At 38.0% G+C, this 23642-nt stretch overlaps 1 protein-coding gene across 1 annotated transcript in view; it reads right to left on the bottom strand.

Annotated features, from left to right (window-relative positions):
- rims2b (regulating synaptic membrane exocytosis 2b) overlaps positions 1-20101 on the bottom strand; it is a 207412-nt gene extending 187311 nt beyond the window's left edge. The window contains exons 1-2 of the mRNA XM_052092883.1: positions 19864-20101; positions 19377-19546 (exon numbers count right to left, since the gene is read on the bottom strand). Of these exons, the coding sequence (XP_051948843.1) occupies positions 19377-19531 (155 nt within the window). The 5' untranslated portion in view covers positions 19532-19546; positions 19864-20101. The remainder of the gene's footprint in view (positions 1-19376; positions 19547-19863) is intronic.
- Positions 20102-23642: the final 3541 nt, after the last annotated feature.

Raw genomic sequence — 23642 nt, 5'->3', positions numbered from 1 at the left:
GGGTTAGGGGTAAAGTTAACAGTGTAATTACAAATGTAAAGAAATGTATGTACATAATAAGTACATTGTATCAAACAGTTAAGTACATAGTAGTTAAGGCCACCTAATATAAAGTGGGTCCCATTTTCCTTAATATTTTATTTATCTATTTTTATTAGAAGTGTTAATTACCTTGTTAGAGGATACACTGGGTTGTTTTAATATCTGAATTTGAGTGCCTAGATACTTGACAGTATACTCTGCAGGGCACCACCTGCTTGTGGCCTTCTAATCTTGAATACTGAAGGCTTATGGCTCCCTTTGAACCCGTTCGCATCATTTGGGATGTGCATTCTTTTTTACCTTTTCTGCCTGGGTGTGTTATTATTTCATCAGTTTATACCAGAGAGGAATAGGCCAACACTGTAAATGACTAACGCTGTTGGCAACTTGAAAACCCCAGCTATAGGTAGGCTCCATCAGATTTCTAAGTTGGAATGTTAAGGGTATGAGCAACCCTGTTAAAAGATCTAAGATTGTTTCCCATTTGAAACTCCAAAATACTGATATTGCATTTCTACAGGAGACACATTTAAGAAATCAGGACCATATGAGGTTGAAGGGCTCATGGGTGGGTGACATGTTTAATTCCAATTTCAACTCTAAAGCCAGAGGAGTTGCGATTTAATTAATAAAAGAGTTAATTTTTCCACTTCTAGGGTTATAGCAGATAATAATGGAAGATATTTGATTATTGAAGTCATGTTAATGCAAAATCCAGAACTTTTTGTAAATGTTTATGCACCAAACCTTGATGAACCCAATTTTACAAACAGATTATTTGAAATTCTTCCTTTGAATAGTCATTTGATGATTTTTGCTGCAGATCTGATCTGTGCAGTTGATCCTGCTCTAGATCATTCTTATCCCCAGACACTGACACCTTCATCTATGTCCAGATCAGTAGCAGAGTTTATGGCAAGCAATGGATACATTGATCCTTGGAGATATTACAACACTTAGGCCAAGGCATACTCACATATCGATCATTTTTTTGTAGATGACAGTCTTATTTCTTAAGTTACTTCTGTTAGCTATCATGCTATTGTTATTAAGCTATTGCTTATTTGTTATTAACCAAAGACTCTGTTTCCATTTTTGTTCTGTATGTCAGTCACGCCCACTTGACAGGTATGTGAAATGCCTAAGTATGTGTATGTGGTTGAGTTGATTTCTACAAGTAATCCAGTGAGTTAAACACATTCCATTGTCTCATCATGATTTCTTAAAAGTAAGCACCCTGTAACATGGAAATATATTACAGAGGCAAGTAGGATTGATAACGGACATCAGATAGACTGTTACACTGAAAAATAAACAAGTTACAATGTGCACTTGTTTTGTAAAAGGAACAAGACATGAGTTGGATTACACGGCTAACAGGTGTCCGAGCATGGTGGCGGTGCAGGTCGGCCCGGTGGATGAGTATAGAGAGTCAAGGGAAGACTTTGAATCCTAGCTGGAGCATTTGAACAGTGGATGCAGTGCTTTTAGCACATTACAGACCACAGCCACTGGTTATTGCGGAACGATTTCCCAGAAACGGAACCAAAAATAGGGTGAGTCATAGGCAGATTATGTTGTGGCTTTGAGACAATTATCTGTTAATTGTGCTTTTGGACAGTATTTGGGAGATGTGTTAAGAAACAGATTTATGAGTGGAGTTGGCCTCAAGAAACACGCTTGAATTTAAAGGAAAGACAAAGGATGCGCAATGGGTGAATGCAATACAAGAAGCAAAAACTTATCAAAAGAGGGGTAAAGGGCGGATTTTTCAAAGGGCAGATTAAAAAATTAACTCAAACAAGAAAATAAAAGAAAATCTATCTGGTGTTCAGGGAAGCATTTGGCCAACGACTGTAGATTCAAAAATGTAAAATGTCAAGTGTGCAGTAAAATATGACACATTGCCAGAGCCTGCAGAAGCAAAAGATCTGCTGTACATACTCATTATGTGGAAGCTTGAAGTGGCCGTAAAATAAGGGAGGATGAGACTGAACTTTTTGGTGTCTATACAGTGTACTCAGCATCAATTGGAACCAATGGAATTACAGTGAATGTGAAACTGGATGGTAAAGACCTTTATATGCAGTTAAACACCGGGGCTGCGGTGTCACTGATTACAGAACAGTCTTACAAGGTGGCTTTGTCACACATGTCATGGAACAAAACAAGCCTTCTGCTAAACACCTACTCAGGTTATAGGATTCCATTGCTTGGATATGTGAATGTCCCAGTGCAGTATGAAAATCAGAATGTGACATTGACATTTGCCTTCCTTACATGGACAAAATTGGCTTGAGAAAATTCAGTTAAATTGGCAGAACATTTTCACGGTTGAAAAAGCTGAGGTGACTGATGGCCCAGCTGTAAAATCAGTGCTGCAGTGATACCCAGAGATGTTCTTAGATGAGCTAGTGCCATAAAAGAGTTCCAAGCTACCATCGGAATCAGAACAAATGCAAAACCCATTTTTCAGATAGCTAGACCAGTTCCTCATGATATAAAAGAAGCAGTGGAAAATGAGCTAGAGAGACTTGAAAAAACTGACATAATCTCAAAATTTGAGAGGAGTGAAAGGGCAGCACCCATTGTTGTTGTTCCAAAAAGTGAAAAGTCCATCCGCATATGGGGTCATGATAAAGTCACTATAAATCAGAGTCTGGATGAGGAGACGTTCCCATTGCCAAACACAGAGGACTTGTTTGGATCTTGGCGGGAGGGACATTGTTCAGTAAACTTGATCTGGCACATGCTTACCAGCAACTGAAATTGGATGCTGATTCATAGAAATACCTTACCATAAATACTCACCGGGCATCTAAGCTATTAGGTTGCTAGTGCTCCATCTATTTTCCAAGCAGTCATGGATCAACTATTACAGGGACTGGACCTCGTCAAATGTTTTCTGGACGACATCTTATTCATGGCCAGCTCAAAAGAGGAGCACATCAGGAGGCTGTATGAGGTGCTTACCAGACTTGAGAGATATGGACTAAGAGTCAAAATCTCAAAGTGTAAATTTATGCAAAGTAGTGTGGAGTATCTAGGACACCACATAGACCAGGAAGGGTTGCATCCTACTGAAGAAAAGGTTGCCGCAATTATCAATGCACCTAAACCAAACAATGTCATTGAATGACAGTCATTCCTGGGATTACTCAATTAGTATGGCCATTTTCTCCAGAACTTGTCCAGCCTACTCCAGCTGATGCATATCATGTCGAAAAAAGAGAAACGCGGGCACTGGACAGCTGCCTGTGATGAAGCATTTAAGAGAGCAAAATAGCTGCTCAGTAGTACAGCACTCGTGCACTACGACGCTAGAAAACCACTCAAGTTGTCAAGTGATGCCTCACCTCAATGCGTTGGGGCGGTAATTTCTCAAATTATGGAAAATGGAGGAGAGTTCCCAATAGCTTTTGCATCTTGCATGCTGTCCGAGGCAGAGAAAAAGTATACCCAAATTGATCGAGAGGCACTGGCAATCATCTATGGAGTCAAAAAGTTCCATAAATACATCTACGGATGTAAATTCACATATATAAACAACCACAGGCCTCTGCTTGTAATCCTGGAACCAAAGGCAGCAATACCCACCCTAGCTGCCCTTACAATGCAGAGATGGGCCTTAATTCTCAAGGCATATAACTATGACATTGAGTACAGAAAGTCAGCGACCACATGAATTCAATGCTATGTCTAGGCTATCTAGAGCTGAAAAGTACCGTATGGGTGATGAAGCGAGTATACTTTACTTTTCTCGTGTTGGAGAGCTCCCTATGTGTACTAAGGCCATTGCACAGGCCACAAGGAAAGATCCAGTACTATGCAAGGTGTGGAATTACACCATAAATGGCTGGCCCAACTATGTGTTGGAGGAAAGCCTGAAGCCATACTTTACACGCCGACAATAGTTGTCTGAGGATCAAGGATGTGTGCTGTGGGGGATGCGTGTAGTAATACCACCCAAATACAGACACAGACCACTGGAAGATTTGCACCATGAGCATCCTGGTGTTTGCTGTATGAAGACCCTGGCCCGTAGCTATCTGTGGTGGCCAGGAATAGACAAGAGCATTAAGCAGTTGTCGCAGTTGTCAGGCAGTGCAAAAGCTGCCAGCTGTAGCGCCTCTTCATCCATGGAGGTGGCCGGAGCACCTATGGCAGAGAATCCATCTTGATTATGCGGAGAAGGACAAATAATTCTTCCTAGTGATCATAGACAGATCATAGACAGTGTTCCCAGTGTCCTCCATCACATCTGCACACACTATTGAGTTACTCCGAGGTATGTTTGCAGCCTACAGGTTACCTGAATAGGTGGATTCCGATAACGGGCCTCAGCCAAGTTCTCAGAATTCCTAAAGGGACTTGGAATCAAACACACACTTGTTCCAGCATATCATCCTGCATCAAACGGAGCCGTTTTTTCTCCTGAAAAGTGTCTTAGATGGTAAGCCAATACCGTCTCTCAAACACAGGCTTGCAAATTTCCAGATCATGTATCGTAGCACTCCCCATACGGTTACTGAAAAAAAAAAGAATTGTTCCTCAAGCGTCAAATCCAAAACCATCCAGGAGAAACAGCTTGATCAAAAGAAACAACATGACCAAGGAAAGAGACTTCGGAGATAAAGTCTCTTTCGGAGATTGCTGAACATATGCGTATAAGAAATTTCAGGAGGACAGGACAAATGGTTGAGAGCAACTCTAATTGTGTAACGTTGTGTAACGGGAATGATGGGAAATGTAGTTCATGACAGGTGACAAGGGAAACACGGGGCAGACAACAGGGGGTTTTATTTACCTAGGTGAAAACAAGACAGACAGGAACAAAGGAAACGTCCACAATGGGAAAAATGAAACAAAAACATGAAAACATTCAAAGGGTACATGAACTGGGTAAAACAGAGCAAAACATCAACTTCCAGACATCTACAAACAACGATCGACAGAGACTGAACAAACAACCAGGGTTTAAATACAGAGACATGATGATGACTAAATGACAATCAGGTGAAAACAATAACACAGTGCAGGCAGCGATGAGGGCCGGGAATGATGTGAAATGTAGTTCATGACAGGTGACAAGGGAAACACGAGGCAGACAAAAGGGGATCGTAACAAATTGAGAGACTGGGCCCTTAACTTACCTCATACAGCAGGGGCAAAGAAAGTGCACTGTGCATGTGGATCACATGTTACCCTGGAGATCTGGGGTTGGAAACAATCTACGTGATGAGCAGGAGGGGTCAAACAGGAAAATCTGACCCCACTTGTTGATGGATGTGTGTCAGTGCTGACACTTGTGCCAGAACCTTCAGTGGAAACTGAGGCTATAATCTCACCGTTTCCTGAGGGTGCAGGTCCCCCAGAAAAAACAGTGTGCAGATAATCACAAAGGATTCATACTGCTCCAAAAAGACTGCATTCCAGTGTCCCGTCTTGATTTCTTTAATGTAAGCACCATGTAACATGGAAATATATTACAGTTATATCTGATCATGCTCCCCTTAGTGTAGATATTCAGCTTTTTGCTCATTCTCACTATTTTCGGCCATGGAGGTTTAACTATCTTCTTTTGCCAGATAATACATGTATTGATTTAATTTGATAATTATATAGCTACTAATCAGAATGGTGATATTTCTTTTTCATTACTGTGGGAGTCGCTTAAAGCATATCAACATGGTGAAATGATTTCATATTCTGCACATTTAAACAGACTTCATGCAGCTAAGGTGCAAACGCTTGCCTCAGATATTTCTAATGTTGACTAGCAGCATGCCATTGGTCCCTCTCCAGACCTGCTTAAGCGTCATGTAAATCTGCAGGTGGAACTTGACCTTATCCTGTCAAATGATGCCCTTATTACATTCTCGTAGCTCTTATTATGAATACAGAGATAAATCTAGTCGACCGCTAGCACACCAGTTACGACGACAGGCAGTGATCTATATAAGGTTGATACCTTTTGTAACTATGCTGAGTTGTCCTCTAAATTACAGCTAACAGGAGCTCACCTTTTTCATTATTTTCAAGTCAGGCACTTCTCCATTTCCTTCTTCCTGAATTATCCATCTCGCCTAAACAGGTGTGGGAAGATTTACTTCAGCTCAACCCTTCTCAAAAGGCTGTCACTTCAATGATCTATTTTGTCAAATTATGGATTTAAGCGAATATTCTCTCAACAAAGCTAGAAGTGTTTGGGAGTGTGTGCTGGGTGTGGAATTTGCAGAAGATTGGTGGCAGGGTGCTATTAATAGAATCCATACAAGCACAATTTGTGCAAGACTCGGGCTCATGCAGTTTAAAATATTGCATTGATATTATTATTCCAAAGCCCGACTCGCTGAAATATACCATAACTATGATGACACATACGATAGATGTCATGCTTCACCGTGTAATTTGAGTAACATGTTTTTTCTTTGCCCAGTGCTTCAAAACTATTGGATTGATTACTATGTCCAAAGTACTTAAAATCAAGTGTTACCTGCGACTGCAAGTTTTGGGATCCCCAAGATTTGGACTAGTTTTAATTCCACACAATATTTTAGCATTTACCTCCTTATTAGCTCAACGTTGTATTTCATTTCTTTGGAAATCTTCTGGGCTTCCCACTGTTTCACAATTGCTTGTAGACACTATGGCTTTCCTTAAACTTGCAAAGATAAGGTGTTGTAGGCATATTAGCTCTGGTGCTTTTATCAAAAAATGGCAACCTTTTATAAACTGCTTCAATGCTTTACAGATTCTCCTCTTGGACTCATCATGCACCCCACCCCACCCCTCTTTTCTTTTTTCTTTTTCATTTTTACTTTCATTTTGAGTATCAGAATATTATAATTATTATTGATATTATCTCCATCAATAATGCTAATATATGTTTTTATTTATGTATCTTTTCTTGTTCTTCTTATGTGTAAAAAGAAAAGGTGGCAATGTGAGATTGCTTGCGGCACAATGTTTGTTTTTGTTTCAACAATAAAAATGTGAAATGTGAATTTTTGTCTGTTCATAAAAAGCTATCGTTTAGCTTTGTGCGACTAGTACCATCTTCAAAATTTCTCCTTTTGTGTTCCATGGAAGAAAGTCATACGAATGTGGAACAACATAAGGGTGTGTAAATAATGACATCTTTTTCATTTAAGGTTATATATCCCTTTAAGAGGAGAATAGGACTTCCACCAGGGGAAAAGGGCCTAAAGTGATTGATCCTGAGATTCCTTCAGAGCATGTGAGAGGCAGGGAATTGATCCTAGATCTGAGGGATGTAAAATAAAGAGAAAAGGGGCAGAAAAGGAAGTTTGAAAGTTCAAAGTACGCTGGAAGATTGACTTTTCTTGTACTCACTGAGTTGGTTGAGGCTTTGTGTCTTCTTTAGGAGGTTCCCTAAAAAGATATGTTTAACAGCTCAGCACACACATAAGGCAAAACAGGTGAAAAATTAAAATAGATGACAAATCATAAACAAATTAAATAAATTATCATGGCATAATCAAGTCACAAAAAAAACTGATAATAGTATATAAATATTAGGGCTGCAAAAGGTAAGGTGCTAGTGTACATGATTCATTAAATAAGTACAGAATGTACAGAATTAAATTCCTTGGAATTAATGCAATTCGATATTTTGATTTTATAACATTGCCGTAGCCTGATTCTGAATTCAAGAGAACTTCAAAATTATGAGTTTCACACGTTTATGAATGATGGAGGAAAGCCATCTAGATGGCAAATTTCTTCATTAAATCAAATCCAGCATTAAATCAAATCCAGATGGGACAGTTAACAAATGTAAATCATTCCCAGCTTGTGTCAAGCTCATGAAAATTATAGAGTGCACGTGAATCACACTGTGGATGGGGTAAGTGTTCTTGTGAACGTCACATGAGCAAAAGTGTGCTGGAGTTTTCACATGAGAGTACTATAGTGAAAATGTACTCTTACAGATTATTTGGTATTTTCTGCATGTGAAAAGTAACCAACAAGTACAATACAGCGCATCACTCTGGTTCCAGAAGTAAAAAACCCATTCATTTTCTGAACAGATTAACTGATTAACATTTAAAGACAGACCTACCGTGAGCTCCAAGGTTATTAAATGATGCTTCTATTAAAGCCATCAGTCCACATTATTTCAACTTAATTTGTTAAAAACCTTGGCAAAAAAGCTCTGCAGCGACCAGGCCACTTCCATGACGCTCTGTGAATGGAGCAATCAAGTCCACCTCCCTACATGCCCAAACTATATAAAAGTGTACTCAGTAACTTTTTTTGCTTGTGTCATCTTGGACTAACAGTGACACCTAGCAGTGTGGATGCACCATCATTAAAACACAATAGTTTTCAGTCACAAATGCAATTGGAAGAATACACAGTGAGCCATGATTAACTTAATCTATCAGTGAAAGTGTCAAATAACAGGACGGTTATTGAGATTAAGTGAGTAAGGTCCGTGTGGTCATGTGATTCAAACATGGCAGCCCACACGTGTGGACCCTCTCCATGTAGAATAAAACAGCTTTTATAAGGTTACTATACGACTGGAGTGAGTGCTCATGATTTTACACATTTGATCCAAAATTACAATTCATTTTTTAATGAGTACAAATGTTTTAATCAACGACTTTAATATTTTTGCATTGTTTTTAATTAAATTATGCCATTTGCAATGCTTCATGGGATTGCAGTTTATTCCCTCATGAAAGATGTTAAGTACACAGTGTTGTACCTTTGTCTTATTAACCCTGTTTCCACCTGGTATTAAGATGCGTTTCGGGTGATCAGATCACATTTGGTCAGGTGAGACACATTGCTGTTTACACCTGGTTACTTAAATGATATTAAATCACAAAAAAGTCATTAAAGATAAAGAAAGTGCAAAGAAAAATGGCACTGTTTCTCCCAGATGCGGTTGAAATTGAATCTAAGCACAAAACAACATGTCAAGCGGAATTATCTATTATTTGAATGGATTATCTGTATTAAAGGAGCTTCAGGTGTTGGTGCTGCTCATCTGTGTTGATATCAGACACACTAAAGCAGATCTGTGAAACTCTCGTTATTGTGTATGTAACCACTTTTTAAAATATTTAGATTGGATGCTTATTTCCTTTTATGCCACTCGTAAGCAGCAATCTTTAAACTCTTATTTTAGCGCAGCGGTTGATTGACAGGTGAGGGGTGGTGCTTCACTACTCCTGGAACACATGCATTATGGATTCGTGTTTACGCCTCAAATGCGATGTGGACACATGTAGTTTTGACCACATTCACATGTGGTTTCTGTGATCTGATCACAAAATGTTTTAGACCCCGTTTAGACCTGTATTTAGTGCTGACAAGGGCCGTGGCAAGGTAATTTGGGCCCCTTTCCTATTAAAAGATTCAGTTTAGAATTTTTTTGTGGGGCACCCTGTACCTTTGTGCCCCTTGAATCGTTACCACCTTTCACCCCACTAGCTACGGCCCTGGGGCTGACCACATGTGATCGGATCACCCAATACGCATATTAATACCAGGTGGAAACAGGATCTTTGTCTGATTTTTTAATACTTTTTACCTTCAAATCAAAATTTGTAATGTTGTCATTCATCTCGGGGCTGGTTAGTTTGGTTCATTGCTTAGAATTTGAATGAAATTGCTATGGAACAATTGAATGGGAAAAATACTTCTGAAACCAAGATGGCTGTAAAAGTGTCCGGGCACATTTGCACTCTCTTTATCTTAAAAGTTTAGTTAATTTTTATTAAAAAACATTTTATATAGTTTGATAAAAAATTAAGCAATTAGGAACAGAAAGTTATGAGATTAATCATTTTCAACCTACTGACAGCCGTAATAAGTATATACAGTATATAGAAAATTAAACTGTTATTTTAATGATTAATAAAATAAGTAAAAAGTAAGAAAAAGACACAAATATACAACACACAAATATACAAACCACCATAAATATGAAGATCATGCAATGTAAGATATAAAATATAAGAATAAATAAAAAATAATAAGGAAAAGCAATCTGTTTTGCTTCATCTGTGACTCTTGGAATATGTTACAGGCTATCAATCTGAATTTTAATACCTTTCTCATAAAAGCCCATAGATGATGTAACGAAATCACATCTAAATCTACTGTTCAATAAACACACATTCACCACCTGAGAACTATTAAAATACCAACATAGATTTAACTTGAGATACACAGATCTCAATATCTACAGTATAAGCTGTGCTGTTTGATCACTGTGATTAAGAACTTTTATTGAGCCCTCACTGGATGTAACACATGGGAAAGTATGGCAATGGCATATGTTCACAACGACAAGTGTTCAGAATAGCATACTACCATATATACCACACTATTTCTGCAGTATATACCGTAGTCTGTTTATTGTGCATAGTATGCGAAAAGTCATGTGATAGCAATATAGCATGTTTGAAACGTTTATTGTTGCAGAGTGCATACTGTTTCACAAACCGTTATCTTAAATAGTTGGTAGCACAGAGTAGTGGTGTAATGCGGATTCACCATAACCAGCGGACATGATGGTGACTTTATGCCGCGCTTGCAGGAAGGGCATTGTCATTAATAACAGATTTACAGTATCTATAGATAAGAAAAAGATCTAGTAGCCTAGCTTGCAAGAGTGTAGAGAGAATATAACAAGTAACCAAACATTTATAAATTGCTTTAAGACAGACAACTGTTGCGGTACCAATGTTGTATAGACTGTATGTTGTCTGTGAAAGGTGGCATACTTGTACAGTAAAGTTTTAAGGCAGAGCCAATAAGCATAGGCTACTATAAGTGTTAATCCTGTTACACAATATGTTCAGACAACAGGCAAGACATGAGACTTATTAGGCTATCTGAGAATAATGACTCATAAATAGCCTAATGACTAATTGTGACTAATTTAGCAGCTGAAATTTGAGCAATGCATTGTTCTTACAATCTTATAACTTTGACAATTATTAGCTCAAATCAAGACCTGTTACAGTATTATAATTTAAACTATACCAAATGAAATCCTTCTGGCATACACAGATGCATTTATGTCACAATGTAAAAAAATGAAATGTCCATACTCTGATAAAGAACTGATGTTTTCTGGGTCAAAGGGCAATCTAGTTTCCTGTGGTGTGGGGTGGAAATATCAGTGTAGGTTTGGCTGGCTAAACACTGCGCCTCTCAGACCAAACAAAGAGATTACAACCTGTGATTAGCCAATCAGCATTGGCCGTTTTAAATGCATGACGCTGATGCCTAATACAGCTCAGGTGCAGAGATCAAGTACACTTTTGCCATTACCATATGTATTACCATACAGGCTGCAATAAAACAGGGACTATGCATACTACTATGCTATGCTATGCACAGAATTAGATTCAAAATGCAAAATAACCATTTATTTTTATTTATTTTATAAATTGCACATGCACAAGGTCATGGCACCATACTACAATTTGAAATGTTTCTTATTTTATGATGCTGACTTTTTGTAAACTATTCAAAAACACAGCAGGCAGAATCCAGTACAGAATACAGTATGAGAAATGTAGATGTGTGTACAAACTTACTGACACCTCGTGTAGAACTCAGGTCTGCTCTTTATTATTATTATTATTCACTTCTCCCTTATTTCCACGTTTCCGCTTTTTACTAGACCTCCTACGTCATCTTGTACGTCATCAACATAATCTACATCCCCTTTCTTAATGATGAGTATATATATATGTAACAGTTAGCCCTTAGCTTGATCTGCTATATAAGTGCAGTAAAACTGGAAAACAGTGTAAAACCTAACACGTGTACCAAAATATGATACAACACTGCAAAACAGAATACAACGTTTAACATTGCAAAACAGAATATAACATTTTTTTTTTTGTTTTTTGTACACACATCTACAAGAAAGTCATACCAAAGCTCTGTTTTAAAACTTAGTGAGCTGCCTTGCTGTATACTTCCTATAGGCAGCTCTCTTCTAAGTGGCCGCTCAGGGGTACGTTTCCCATACAACTATGTAACTCACTGCTTAACCACCATAGTACAATACATAATTGGAGAAATAAACTAGCAAGTGACAACTGTTTCCCAAATCCATAGTATTTCTGTCGCACATCCATTATTCGAACCACTTTGGTTCAACAATATAGAGCTATCATTAATGATGTTGCGCAGAGGTAGGAGTAAACATACACGTACTCAAAAAAGCTGTTTAATGCGAGAAAGCTGCTAAACACACAAAGGCTGTGAGCATGTGTCAATGTGACAGATAAATTGTGCTGCAATAGGGGTTTCCCATAACATAAAATTTTGGGATTCCCCCGACACACTTGACCACATACGCACATTTGCGGTCTTCAAAAAATTTGAAGAATGCAACTTATGCGTTTACATGGACACATAAGCAGTGTTCTCTGACAGAAGCCATGTGTATTAAAGCGCTTTCAATTAACAGCCTTTAATGCATTCACGTTTACATGACGTTTCAGAACTACACTTTCTGAAAAACCCTGGAATAAGCAATTTGTTAGCTGGAACTACGGTTTTGGGAAATACTAAATCGTTGAACTATGTTGATAATGATGGAACCTGTGACTATAATTGGCAAATTATGTTTTTTGAAAACACACCGCAGACTGAATGTGTTCTTGTGCTAAAAAAAACAAATTTTTAAAAGCTGAAGTTTTTTTTACTTGACATAGCATCTTAAAAAACATGGCACTCTTGCATGAGATGCTGAAAAAATAGCACAACTCAGAAAAGACAAAAACGCATTTGATGTGAACAACCCTAAAGCAGCACCCTAACTGAAATGGATCCCCACAAGTGACTGATTTGGAACACTCCACGTATGCAGCCATTCTGTGCGGTAGACAAATTGCAATCTTCGCATAAAATGCACCGGAAACTCCACTCACAATTCCAACAGATTCGGATGTTAGCATGTTGCTAAGCTAACAGCACTTTCATATGCATAAAAAATGCACTACACAAATAAATTGTAAGTAAAAGAATAATTATTTAATTAGATTGAATGTTTGTTTGTTTTTAGCTTTCGCATCAGGAGAGGACCACACCTATGATGCCTTAAAATGCTGTGAAGGTAGGCAGCACACTAGGTTTTGAAACAAAGCTAAGCTCCCTCATGCAGGCTAAAGCACACCCACACGGGCCAGAACAAGTGGTACAGAGAAGCTTGAATGGAGTGTGAATGGAGTATGCCTTCTGGCTTCACTCTCATGAATGTCAAACGTGCATGGACCATTTAAAGCAACAGTTGCTGAACCCAAGCAGCCAACCACAGAGCTGCTGAGTGATATAACAATTAATTAAATCATAAAAACAAGAGGCACAACATTGTCCACTTCTAAAATGAAGGCGGATGGCATGCCACAATCACTCAATGTTCTGTCAAGTGGGATACCCGAAGGGTAATACTGTATCTCTGGAATCTGTCTTTGTGTGTTACGTCACATTATGACACCATTACAAAAGACATGTAGACATTTCAATGTTAAAATTTATCCTAAACAGATGAGTTTTTTAAGGTTAATGCTCTATCGAGTTTTAAATCAACAACCCTTAACCTAACCTCAACATGATCAAACAGGAATCAGTTGAGCTAAAACACAATTTGATCAGATGCTTGTAAATGTAGTTAGTTATGTAATGCAAATGTTTAAACATATTGTATTACAAGTTTTGTGCTATAGTTGCAAGATAGCATTATGAAAAGTGTGATATTCTGATATTTTGACATTTTACTTTTAATTTGTTTGAAGTGGAGCAAAAGTCCTTGTTGTAGCGCCTCTAGTGTTCATTTCACCAGTAAATCAATGCTGTGGCAAGCCACGTATGTAGACCCGGTTGAAAACATTGGTCTCGTGGTTTATTTAAGCATCCCAACCAACCTGACACTGCAACATTGGCTAAACCAATAGTGTCAGCTTGAGGCGGGACTATCTGTTTTTCTAACCAATGGAAGACGAGTCATTACTTTTGCAATTCTTTTTGGTGATGCTATTGGCACAGAAATTTTGATCCAAATTCTACTAAACTACCATACAATCAAACTTGGATTGATCTTGCAGTAGCATAAAAACTAAGTGGCACAAATGAATGCACACTGTCCAAAAAAATTTTAATAAATTGAAGCAAATTTTACTAACTGAATTTTCTGAGAAGGCACTTCCTGAAATAAGTGGCTTGGTGATTGAACTGAGATCAGATATAGCCTCAGTATGCAGTGGTGATGAGAGACAGTAACATCTGACCGAGTGATTGTGAGGTCTCCAGATACACAAAGCTTACAAAACTGTGTCTGTCAAACAAATTAATGTCAAGTGCCTCTACAGCCATAGAAAGATATTAAGATAATTTACAATGAGGAACAGTAAATATAATGGGTCTGTCCCAAAACCTAGTGAGCTGTCATCAGGGGCAGTATGTTAAGACTGAAAAGTATAGTTAAAATGTGTTTAATATGATAGAAAACTGACTATTTTACCCCAAATGTGTGTGTGCTATTGCGTTGTTTCCTCTTGCTTCGCCTGTATTCAAATCATGCGCTGCACGTGAGGAGTGCCATTTAAATTACACATGAAGTTGCTACCTATGAAGAGTGTTCCAAATCACTCTCTTATGAGGCACCCCTCTTATGAGTTTTGGAGCAGTCAGTCTAAACAATCAAAGTCTAAACATACTGTTCATTCTAATTTGTTGTGTTTGCTAAGGCAAGTATTAAGAGAACTACTAATATTCCTCATACTAAGAGTAGGGCCTTAATAAATATTGGCATGTAACATATTCCTTTCCTTTAGTGCTGCATACATAATGGTAACTTAAATCATGTGACTTGTTGATGACAGATGTATTACTTTTCTAATGATTTGACTTATTATTTTCATCTGGTGAGGGCAAAAACTGAAAAAATCTGATTTAGACTTGACTTGAGCCATATCTAGAAACCAGAATATCATTTAGAGTGGGAAGTGACTTAGGGGCTCTTTCACTAAGGCTAGTAAACAACCACTTAGCAAACATCCAGAACAAAGCAGTTAACCAGATATGCTGACATTATAAAGAAAATGTAGCCATCAAATACAGTATCTGGTTTACAGGCAAGAGTGTTGCAGGTTGTATTTGCAAACTCAGTTGCATTACACATTCTGACCTGCCACCCTGGAGGTTTGATTTGGACACCTGAACTCTAAAGGCTTCAAAACACACCACTATCCCCCGACAGATCACACTGTAAGTGTAACACCTGAGAGAAACCAAACACGCGTTGTCCTAAGCGGCTATAAAGAGCTTGAGAGCAGTTTATATTTCACCAATCAGCCACAACATTAAAACCACCTGCCTAATATTGTGTAGGTCCCCCTCGTGCCACCAAAACAGTGCCAACCCGCATCTCAGAATATCATTCTGATATGATATTCTTCTCGTCACAATTGTAGCAGTTATCTGTAAGTTACTGTAGACTTTGTCAGTTCAAATCAGTCTGGCCATTCTTCACCTCTCTCATCAACAAGGCATTTCTGTCCCCAGAACTGCCACTCAATGGATGTTTTTTGTTTTTGGCACAATTCGGAGTAAATTCTAGAGACTGTATTGTGTGAATATCCCAGGAGATCAACAGTTACACAAATAATCATATCAGCCCATCTGGCACCAACAAACATCAAAGTGATTTTCTAATCAGCCAATCTTGTGGCAGCAGTGCATAAAATCATGCAGATACAGTTCAGGAGCTTCAGTTAATGTTCACGTCAACCATCAGAATGGGGAAAAATGTGATCTCAGTGATTGTTGGTGTCAGACAGGCTGGTTTGAGTATTTCTGTAACTGCTGATCTCCTGGGATTTTCACACACAACAATCACTAGAGTTTACTCAGAATGGTGCCAAAAACAAAAAGCAACCAGTAATGCGGATGGAAATGTCTTGTAGATGAGAGAGGTCAACAGAGAATGGTCAGACTGGTTTGAACTGACAAAGTCTATAGTAACTCAGATAACCGCTCTGTACAATTGTGGTGAGAAGAATTATATTCTGAGATGTGGGTTGGCACTGTTTTGGCGGCACGTGGGGGACCTACACAATATTAGATATGTGGTTTTCATGTTGTGGCTGATCAGTGTATATTACAATAAAAACGGTATTTGACTAAGTAACATCACAGAATCATTTTTAAAATATGTTGTGTACAGAATAGTGAATTGACTTGGCTGAAGTGTGCTGCAGTTGAAACTCCCATGTTTTGGCACTGAAGCTGGTCAGGTGTTCTACAAAAAGACAGAGATGGTACACTGGCACAGCATCAGAAGTTCACTGGGGTCATGAATCCAGGCTTGGAACTTGGAGCCAACTGTGCCACTCCAGTAAATAATATGTCTATTCTCTCTCTAAATGCAGTGCCAAACTATTGCATCACGGGGCAAAGATTAAAGGAAAGCAACAGGTCAGAATAAAAGACTGCATTAGTTGCATTAGGGGCTAGAATAATACTTGAAAAATGTCTCAGGACAACTCGTGCCAAACAAATATACATACAGTATATACAGTGGGGTCCAAAATTAACTTTTCTATATTTAGCATATTACTAATTGAATACTGTCACGAATGACGGAGAAGGTAGAGTCGGGACGAGGATCTAAGTGCAGCAAGGTTTTATTAAAAATAAAAGGCAACACAAAAGAATACCAACAAAAGAAACATCCACGATGGGAAAAGGTAAACAAAACACGAAAGGCAAACAAAGGGTTAACTTAACACGGAAGGCAAACACGGGGATAACTGTGGTGAAAACAACGATGGAAACACGGGAAACAGGCATCCACATACAACAAAGACCGACAGGGGAAAGGAGAAACAGACCAGGTTAAATACACAAACATAATGAAGACTAAACGAGACACAGGTGAGAACAATGAAGAGTGCAGGCAGTGAGAGAGGCCAGGAATTGTGGGAATTGTAGTTTTGACAAGGACAGTGAAACATGGGGCGAACAACAAGGAAAACACGACATGGAGCGCGAACGGTGACGGGTGAAGTGAAAAACACGGAGCAGACAAGGAAACATGACATACACGTGATAGTGCGACAGAGAACACAGGGCAGACAACAGGTAAACGTGACAAATACATATATATATATATATATATATATATATATATATATATATATATATATATATATATAAAAAATTCTCCTCAAGTTTGTACAAAACCTGATGATCCTGTATGATCAGAGTTTATTTAGCAGAGATTGGCCCCTTCAATTAAAATGGATGGGAGAAATTGGAATGCTCAACTGTCAACATTGTAGAAAGGAAGTCCCGCCTAACAGTTAAAAGAGCCAATCACCTCACAGATACAGACATCACCTGTCAATCAAATCAACAAGCATACAGCCGGAAAATTGCCTTTTTAAGCGTAATATGAGGTATAGAAGAAAGATTTAGGTTACAAGTATTGTCCGATTTTATTGCTGAATGAAATAAGTTATTTGATCGTAATCTTGACTAACAGATTTGGAGATTTCGGTCTTTCATTATTCAAGTAGATAGGAGCTGCACTTTTGCCACTTGTTTACATAGAATCTAAAAGACTTCTGCATACAAAACCTGATGATCAAGTATGATTTGAGAATGTTACAAAGAGCTATTTGTTACAAAGGCTTTTTCTACAAAAGAATTAACATGGTCAATATCACAAATTTGCTTACATTTGTATAGTGACATAAATAGTGCAGAAATATTTCACAACTTTGAGTAAAGAGATTTTCTACTGTATATTTGACCTTTGACCTTAGCTTTTTTGTTCACATAAAGTAATATTCTGTTTTCAATACAAGTTAAGTTCAATCGACAGCATTTGTGGCATGAAATTAATATTGATTACCACAGAAAATTATTTTGACTCGTTCCTCCTTTTCTTTAAAAAAGCAAAACTCTGTGATACAGTGAAGTACTTATAATGGAAGTGAATGGGGCCAATCCGTAAACGTTATAATAATCACTATTTCAAAAATACAGCTGCAAGTCATAAACAATATGCGTGTGAACATGATCTCACTCACTCACTCACTCCATTGTAAGTGCCTCACTGTAACCTCGATTTTTGCTTTTTTTGTAAAAGAAAAAAGGGAGGAGTTGAAAATTATTATATTTTTTTTTTTTTTGTGGTAATCAACATTATGCCACAAATGCTGTCAATCGAGACATTCCTTTAAATAGTCCTGCGGTGTAACAAATACATTTTTAAAACTACAAATATTCCATAAAATCTAGCAAAAAAGAAGATCCACATACATAACAATTATAACTGAACCCATACAGAAATGGAATATATGAACATAGAATTATAGTACATTTATTTGGGCATATACGTAAACATTTGAATTTCACTAGTATTTGGCAAAATGTGTGTTACATATATGAAAACAGTCAATTGTTGTTTTTTATATATATGTGTGTGTGTGTTTTACACAAGTTTATTACTTTTCAAAAAAGAGAAAACCGTATAAAAACATTGTGTTTTGCATATACAGTATTTAATATACAGTAGATTTATACGATTTCTGTATCCATTGCATTTAATAAGGCATACATACACCTAACACACAGGAAGGATGAGCTTTCTTTCAGCACACATAACGTTGTTACCGCACACATGCAGTGACTAAAGGGAAAACACACATCCGTACCGTGAGCACGAGTGGACAGCGCCGTGGTGCTGAAACCACACAGCTGCCTGTGCTCGAGAAGGAACAATCGCACAAATATCGTCCTGCTAGGTGTCGCTTTAATGTTTAACGTGTGACCTATTGGACAGCACAGATTAAAAAGCGTAGTAATCTCTGGTAAACGGCAGCTGACGGCATTTTTAGCGAAGATGGCGCCCACAGCTAACCCAACCCAGTGGCGATACACACAAAATGACCATAACAACTCTGAATATTACCACAATAGCAGCGCGAAAAACTATAAACATACACAGCGCGAGCGATAACCCCTCTGAGGCGCTTTGACATTGGCCTCTCTGGTGGCTAACCCGTGTATTTTGAGCTCGTGTCAACAATAGCCTAATATTGACAGTCTACGTAAGCATACGTATTAAATTTCAGGAGACAGTCATGATGAAAATGACAAGGGAGCGTTTTTAAAGAGACACGGGCGTGTTGAAATGCAGCCATCGTCCACAAGCTCCACCATTCACTCTTACTGCAGCACAACACACGCGCACGCTAGCCTTCATTGAGCCCTCAGCTTGCTGGTTCCCTATTAAGGGTGCTGAACACAATCAGGTGGCTTACTTCAACATGGACTGCTCTTTCTCCTCCTCTTTCTTCTGTCGGTCCATGACCGAGAGGATGATCTTTCTCTCCTCCTCGGTGAGGTGGCTCAGGTCCGGCATGTCCGGTTGAGCGGGAGCCGCAGGGGTTGCGGCCGGGCCACCCCGGGCAGACATTTTCAGGTGTGGGTGCTGAAAGGACCAAAACATGAGCAGTAAATTAAATACAATCAATGTGAACATCTGGGGAAATATCTTTGCATCATATAGCGTTGTAGTCCCCACACTGCAGCTTACGCATGTGAAATGAGCCACATTTAGTATACATATCAACATTAGGATACATCGAAATAACCCCATGACAGCATAGGTGCCTGTAGTACGGTACGGAATTGGCTTAGAAAAACAACCGGTGTGAGAAACCCCTCAGGGTTCCTGAATCTGAGGGCATCCCAACCATGCCTGTCATTAGCCATCTGCTCGACTGTGTAGAGAAATCGAGTGCTTGCCTTTTATTTTGCAATCATGGTGAAAGCAGTCTAACCCATGGCTGCTGCTCTTATGGAGAGCTCTCGCGCATCGTCCAATGGCGCGGCCCGCGGTCACTTATTTTGCGGTTGTCGGTGTCCTCGCTTTCGCCACTTTCCTTGATACCCTCCCGGCTGCTGTTAACTCCAACAGAATTCTTGAATGCACAAAAATGGATGCAATAGTGGAAACGGTCCGATAGGTGAGCGAGCGAGGCGGGGCGAGGGGTCTGACGTAGGACAAAGATCAGACGCTCCGGTCGCACGCGCGGGCGGGGGCTAACGGAAGTGCGCGCGCCCGGACGCTTTCATTGACGGGAGGCGCGAGAGGTGTTTGAGCTGTGATATAGGCTGTGGAGTGATAGAAATTTACGATACTATTTATTTAATTGCCTATGATTGTTTTATGTTCACCTGCCCAAAATGACGCACAACAGATTGGCTATAAAATTGTCGATGCCTCAACAGCAGACTTCTACTGCAAGAACTTTTTACATTTAATCACGTGCAGGAAGTTAATTATAGATATCTCCTATTTAAAGTTCACTAGTTATAATGCTAATACTTGATATCAGGAATGGAAGTAGGCCTACTACAAGTGAAAGTGCTCATTTTTTCAATCAGTAATTACAATTGCACAAGTAAAAATTTAATTTTTTTATATTAAAGTTCTCGAAGAAATGCCCATTATTATCCAAAATTAACTATTCAATGTTATAACTATGTTCACTATTCAAATTTCACAATTATCTATCATTCAGCCCAAATTCACATATCATATGTACGTCTTACTAGTACAAATGATCATTTTTTTTTTTTTATAAATAATTACAAGTTAATTCCTGATATCAATCATTGAATAACAAAAATTGAATTGCTCCTGTTCAAAACACAATTACAGATATGTCTAATTACATTTCTAAATACCAGCGGTGCAGTGCCAGTGTTCTGACAATCTACTTAAGATGACCTACTGGTAGTTTTAGTTGTTGTGTTTGTCTGATGGAACGTGCTTCTTCCTCAGCATGAGCTACCTTTAATAGGGGTAGCGCATCTTGTGAGCACTAAATAGGCTACCCATCATAATGAACTACCTTTTTAACATTAGTGGTAAAAACAGGGGTAGCCCAATAGGGGTATAGGGGGAAATAGAAAGCATGTTTTGTAACTTAGGAACATTTACATGGAGGAAGAATGCTGCTCTACAAACATTCAAAATGTGTTTTTCAAAGGACAAATTGATATCAAACAAACTTTGCTAAATTGGACAATTGGGATATTTTGTCAGTTTTCGAGGAAATATTAAGTTGTGTATCGCTTGTGTAACAGTAAACTAATTCCACTATTCCTGATAATGTCCCCCAGGGGAAGCATATATAAAGAGAAATACAGATGACCTAAAACTGATCCCTGTGGCACTCCATACTTAACTTAATTTGATCTGACAATTCCTCGTTTATACAGCAAAGTGGTAGCAGTCAAATAAATAGGACCCAAACCAAGCTAATGTCTGTCCACAAATGCCAACATAATTCTCAAGCCTATCCAAGAACATTTTGTGATCTATTGTGTCTAAGGCAGCACTAAGATCTAAAAGCACTAGAAGATAAATACAGCTGTGATCAGATAATAAGAGCAAGTAATTTCAACTCTGATAACTGAAGTCTCTGTAAAATAATAGGGCCTAAATCCTGAATAAAATTCTTCACATATAACACTTAAATGTAAATATTAACATAGTTGAAAGGAATCTACCTTTTGGATTTTTTTACATAAATGGGAGCTTTGAGATTGGTCTATAATTAGCCAACTCTCCAGGATCAAACTGTGGTTTCTTCATAAGGGGTTTGTAAATTGCCAGCTTAAAGTTGCATGCAATGTATAAAGTTTTGTTTTGAGGCCATTTGATCGGATATTAAGTCATTTTTAAAATGTTGCAAATATATGTGGCTGATGAGAATCCCTGAAATTATATATAAAAATTTAAACAAATTACGTATCAAAAGTTTTTTTTAATAACTGTCCAGTGAAAGGATAGTATTTGGGATAATAAGCCCCTCTTGATGCAGGGGGTAAAGGCACCCATCATTTTTGTTGAATTAAAGATTTAAAGTTGATTAAAGATTTAAGGATGATAGATTTTTTTATAAAAATTCTTCAAAGTGGGTTCAACTTGACTGATCCATTTACAATGGAGATCATTTTTTTTATTGAGTACTTGACATGTTATGAAATGTCAAATATGATTAAAGATGAAATGAACAGAAAATTGTTAACCCTTTGCTGAAGTGGTCAAAAGTATTCTTTTTTTCTCTATTTTATTCAATCTTGACACAATTTGTGACCAGAAAAAAAAAAATCTTAATGGTGTGCCTTTCCACACCTCCACTACACAAGAAATTGGAAATTCAACACATTATACAAATCTGTAATTGTGTTTTGAACAAGAATGAATGACAGATTATTGTGAAATTCTACTAGTTATAGATAGGTCTATCAATATTATTTTTTACTAGTTAAATTTCCATTTTGTCATATTTATATCAACAATTATTGTTTTTTTCCAATACAAATGTAAGTGCTGATATCCACAATGAGCAGTTTCACCAGTGGTAATAAGCACTAGTTAATTGTTTTCAATTCAATTTTGACATTGGCCATGTTACCTTTTTTTGTACAAAAGGTCAGATTGATTTGACTATATCTTGCAAAAGTATCTAACTCAAACAAGTCAAAATAGCTAGTTTCATTAGTTTATGACACTGTTCATTCAAGCTGTTTGGGTCTGCCCGACCGTTGTGGGATTTTGAGGCCTCACCCTGATGCAACTGCCTACTCTGCATATAGTTATTGCTGACCCTATAGCTACATAGGCCAATTTAGGGGGAAGACTGATTCATTTTATTCCCCAAAGCTCCAGATATAATCTCTGACAATAATGTCAAGGCAAATCTTACAGGATGCAAGATATGCATGCATTAATACATAAATATAATTACACAAATATACAAGCCTTATTAACATTTCATATAAAATATTATTTTGTTCTTATTATAAACAACCCACCTTTCACTTACACTTACGACAAGACAGTCACATCTATGGCAAGTGCTACAGGAAGTGTGGGGTGATATGCCACCTGAGTATCTGGAGAATCCGACAGCTAGAATGTCAAGAATCTGCAAAGCTGTCATTGCTAGTTAAACCATAGAGGATTTTTTTTTTATGAGAACTCTTTGAAGTAGTTCAAACATTTTGAAAAAAATTTTTATAATTGTAATTGTTTATGTTATTAACGTTCTGACTATACATTGTGATCAGTTGAATGACACGTTGGTGAATAAAAGTACCAATTTCTTTCCATAAGAGCAAAATCTGTAAATTATTTCAACATTATGGCTGCCAGTGTATGTATGTATTATTATTATTATTACTATTAGCATAAGTGCAATTAATATTGCTCTTATTTCGAGCATTTAAGCACAACCCTTTAGATTAAAATTATTTTAAAATCATGAGAAAAATACATTCTGTCAAGGGTGTGCAAACTGTTGACTGACAGTATATTAGATGTAAGGGTTGTATTCGACTAAAGAAGAACAGAAGTTGGTTTGTTTGTTGAGGGAGTCCGCCCTCAATCGCAAATCCATACACACTCAGATCTGTACAACATTTGGAGCGGTCTAGTCTCTAAATGACGTCACGGCATATGTTGTGGAGATTCGCTGTTGCCGTTGGCTCTTTGCCACGCCCACTGACAT

This window comes from Xyrauchen texanus, chromosome 26 (assembly GCF_025860055.1).
Source record: "Xyrauchen texanus isolate HMW12.3.18 chromosome 26, RBS_HiC_50CHRs, whole genome shotgun sequence".
Lineage (NCBI taxonomy): Eukaryota > Metazoa > Chordata > Actinopteri > Cypriniformes > Catostomidae > Xyrauchen > Xyrauchen texanus.
Note: the sequence above shows the minus strand (reverse complement) of the source record. Positions and strands in the feature narration are given on the sequence as shown.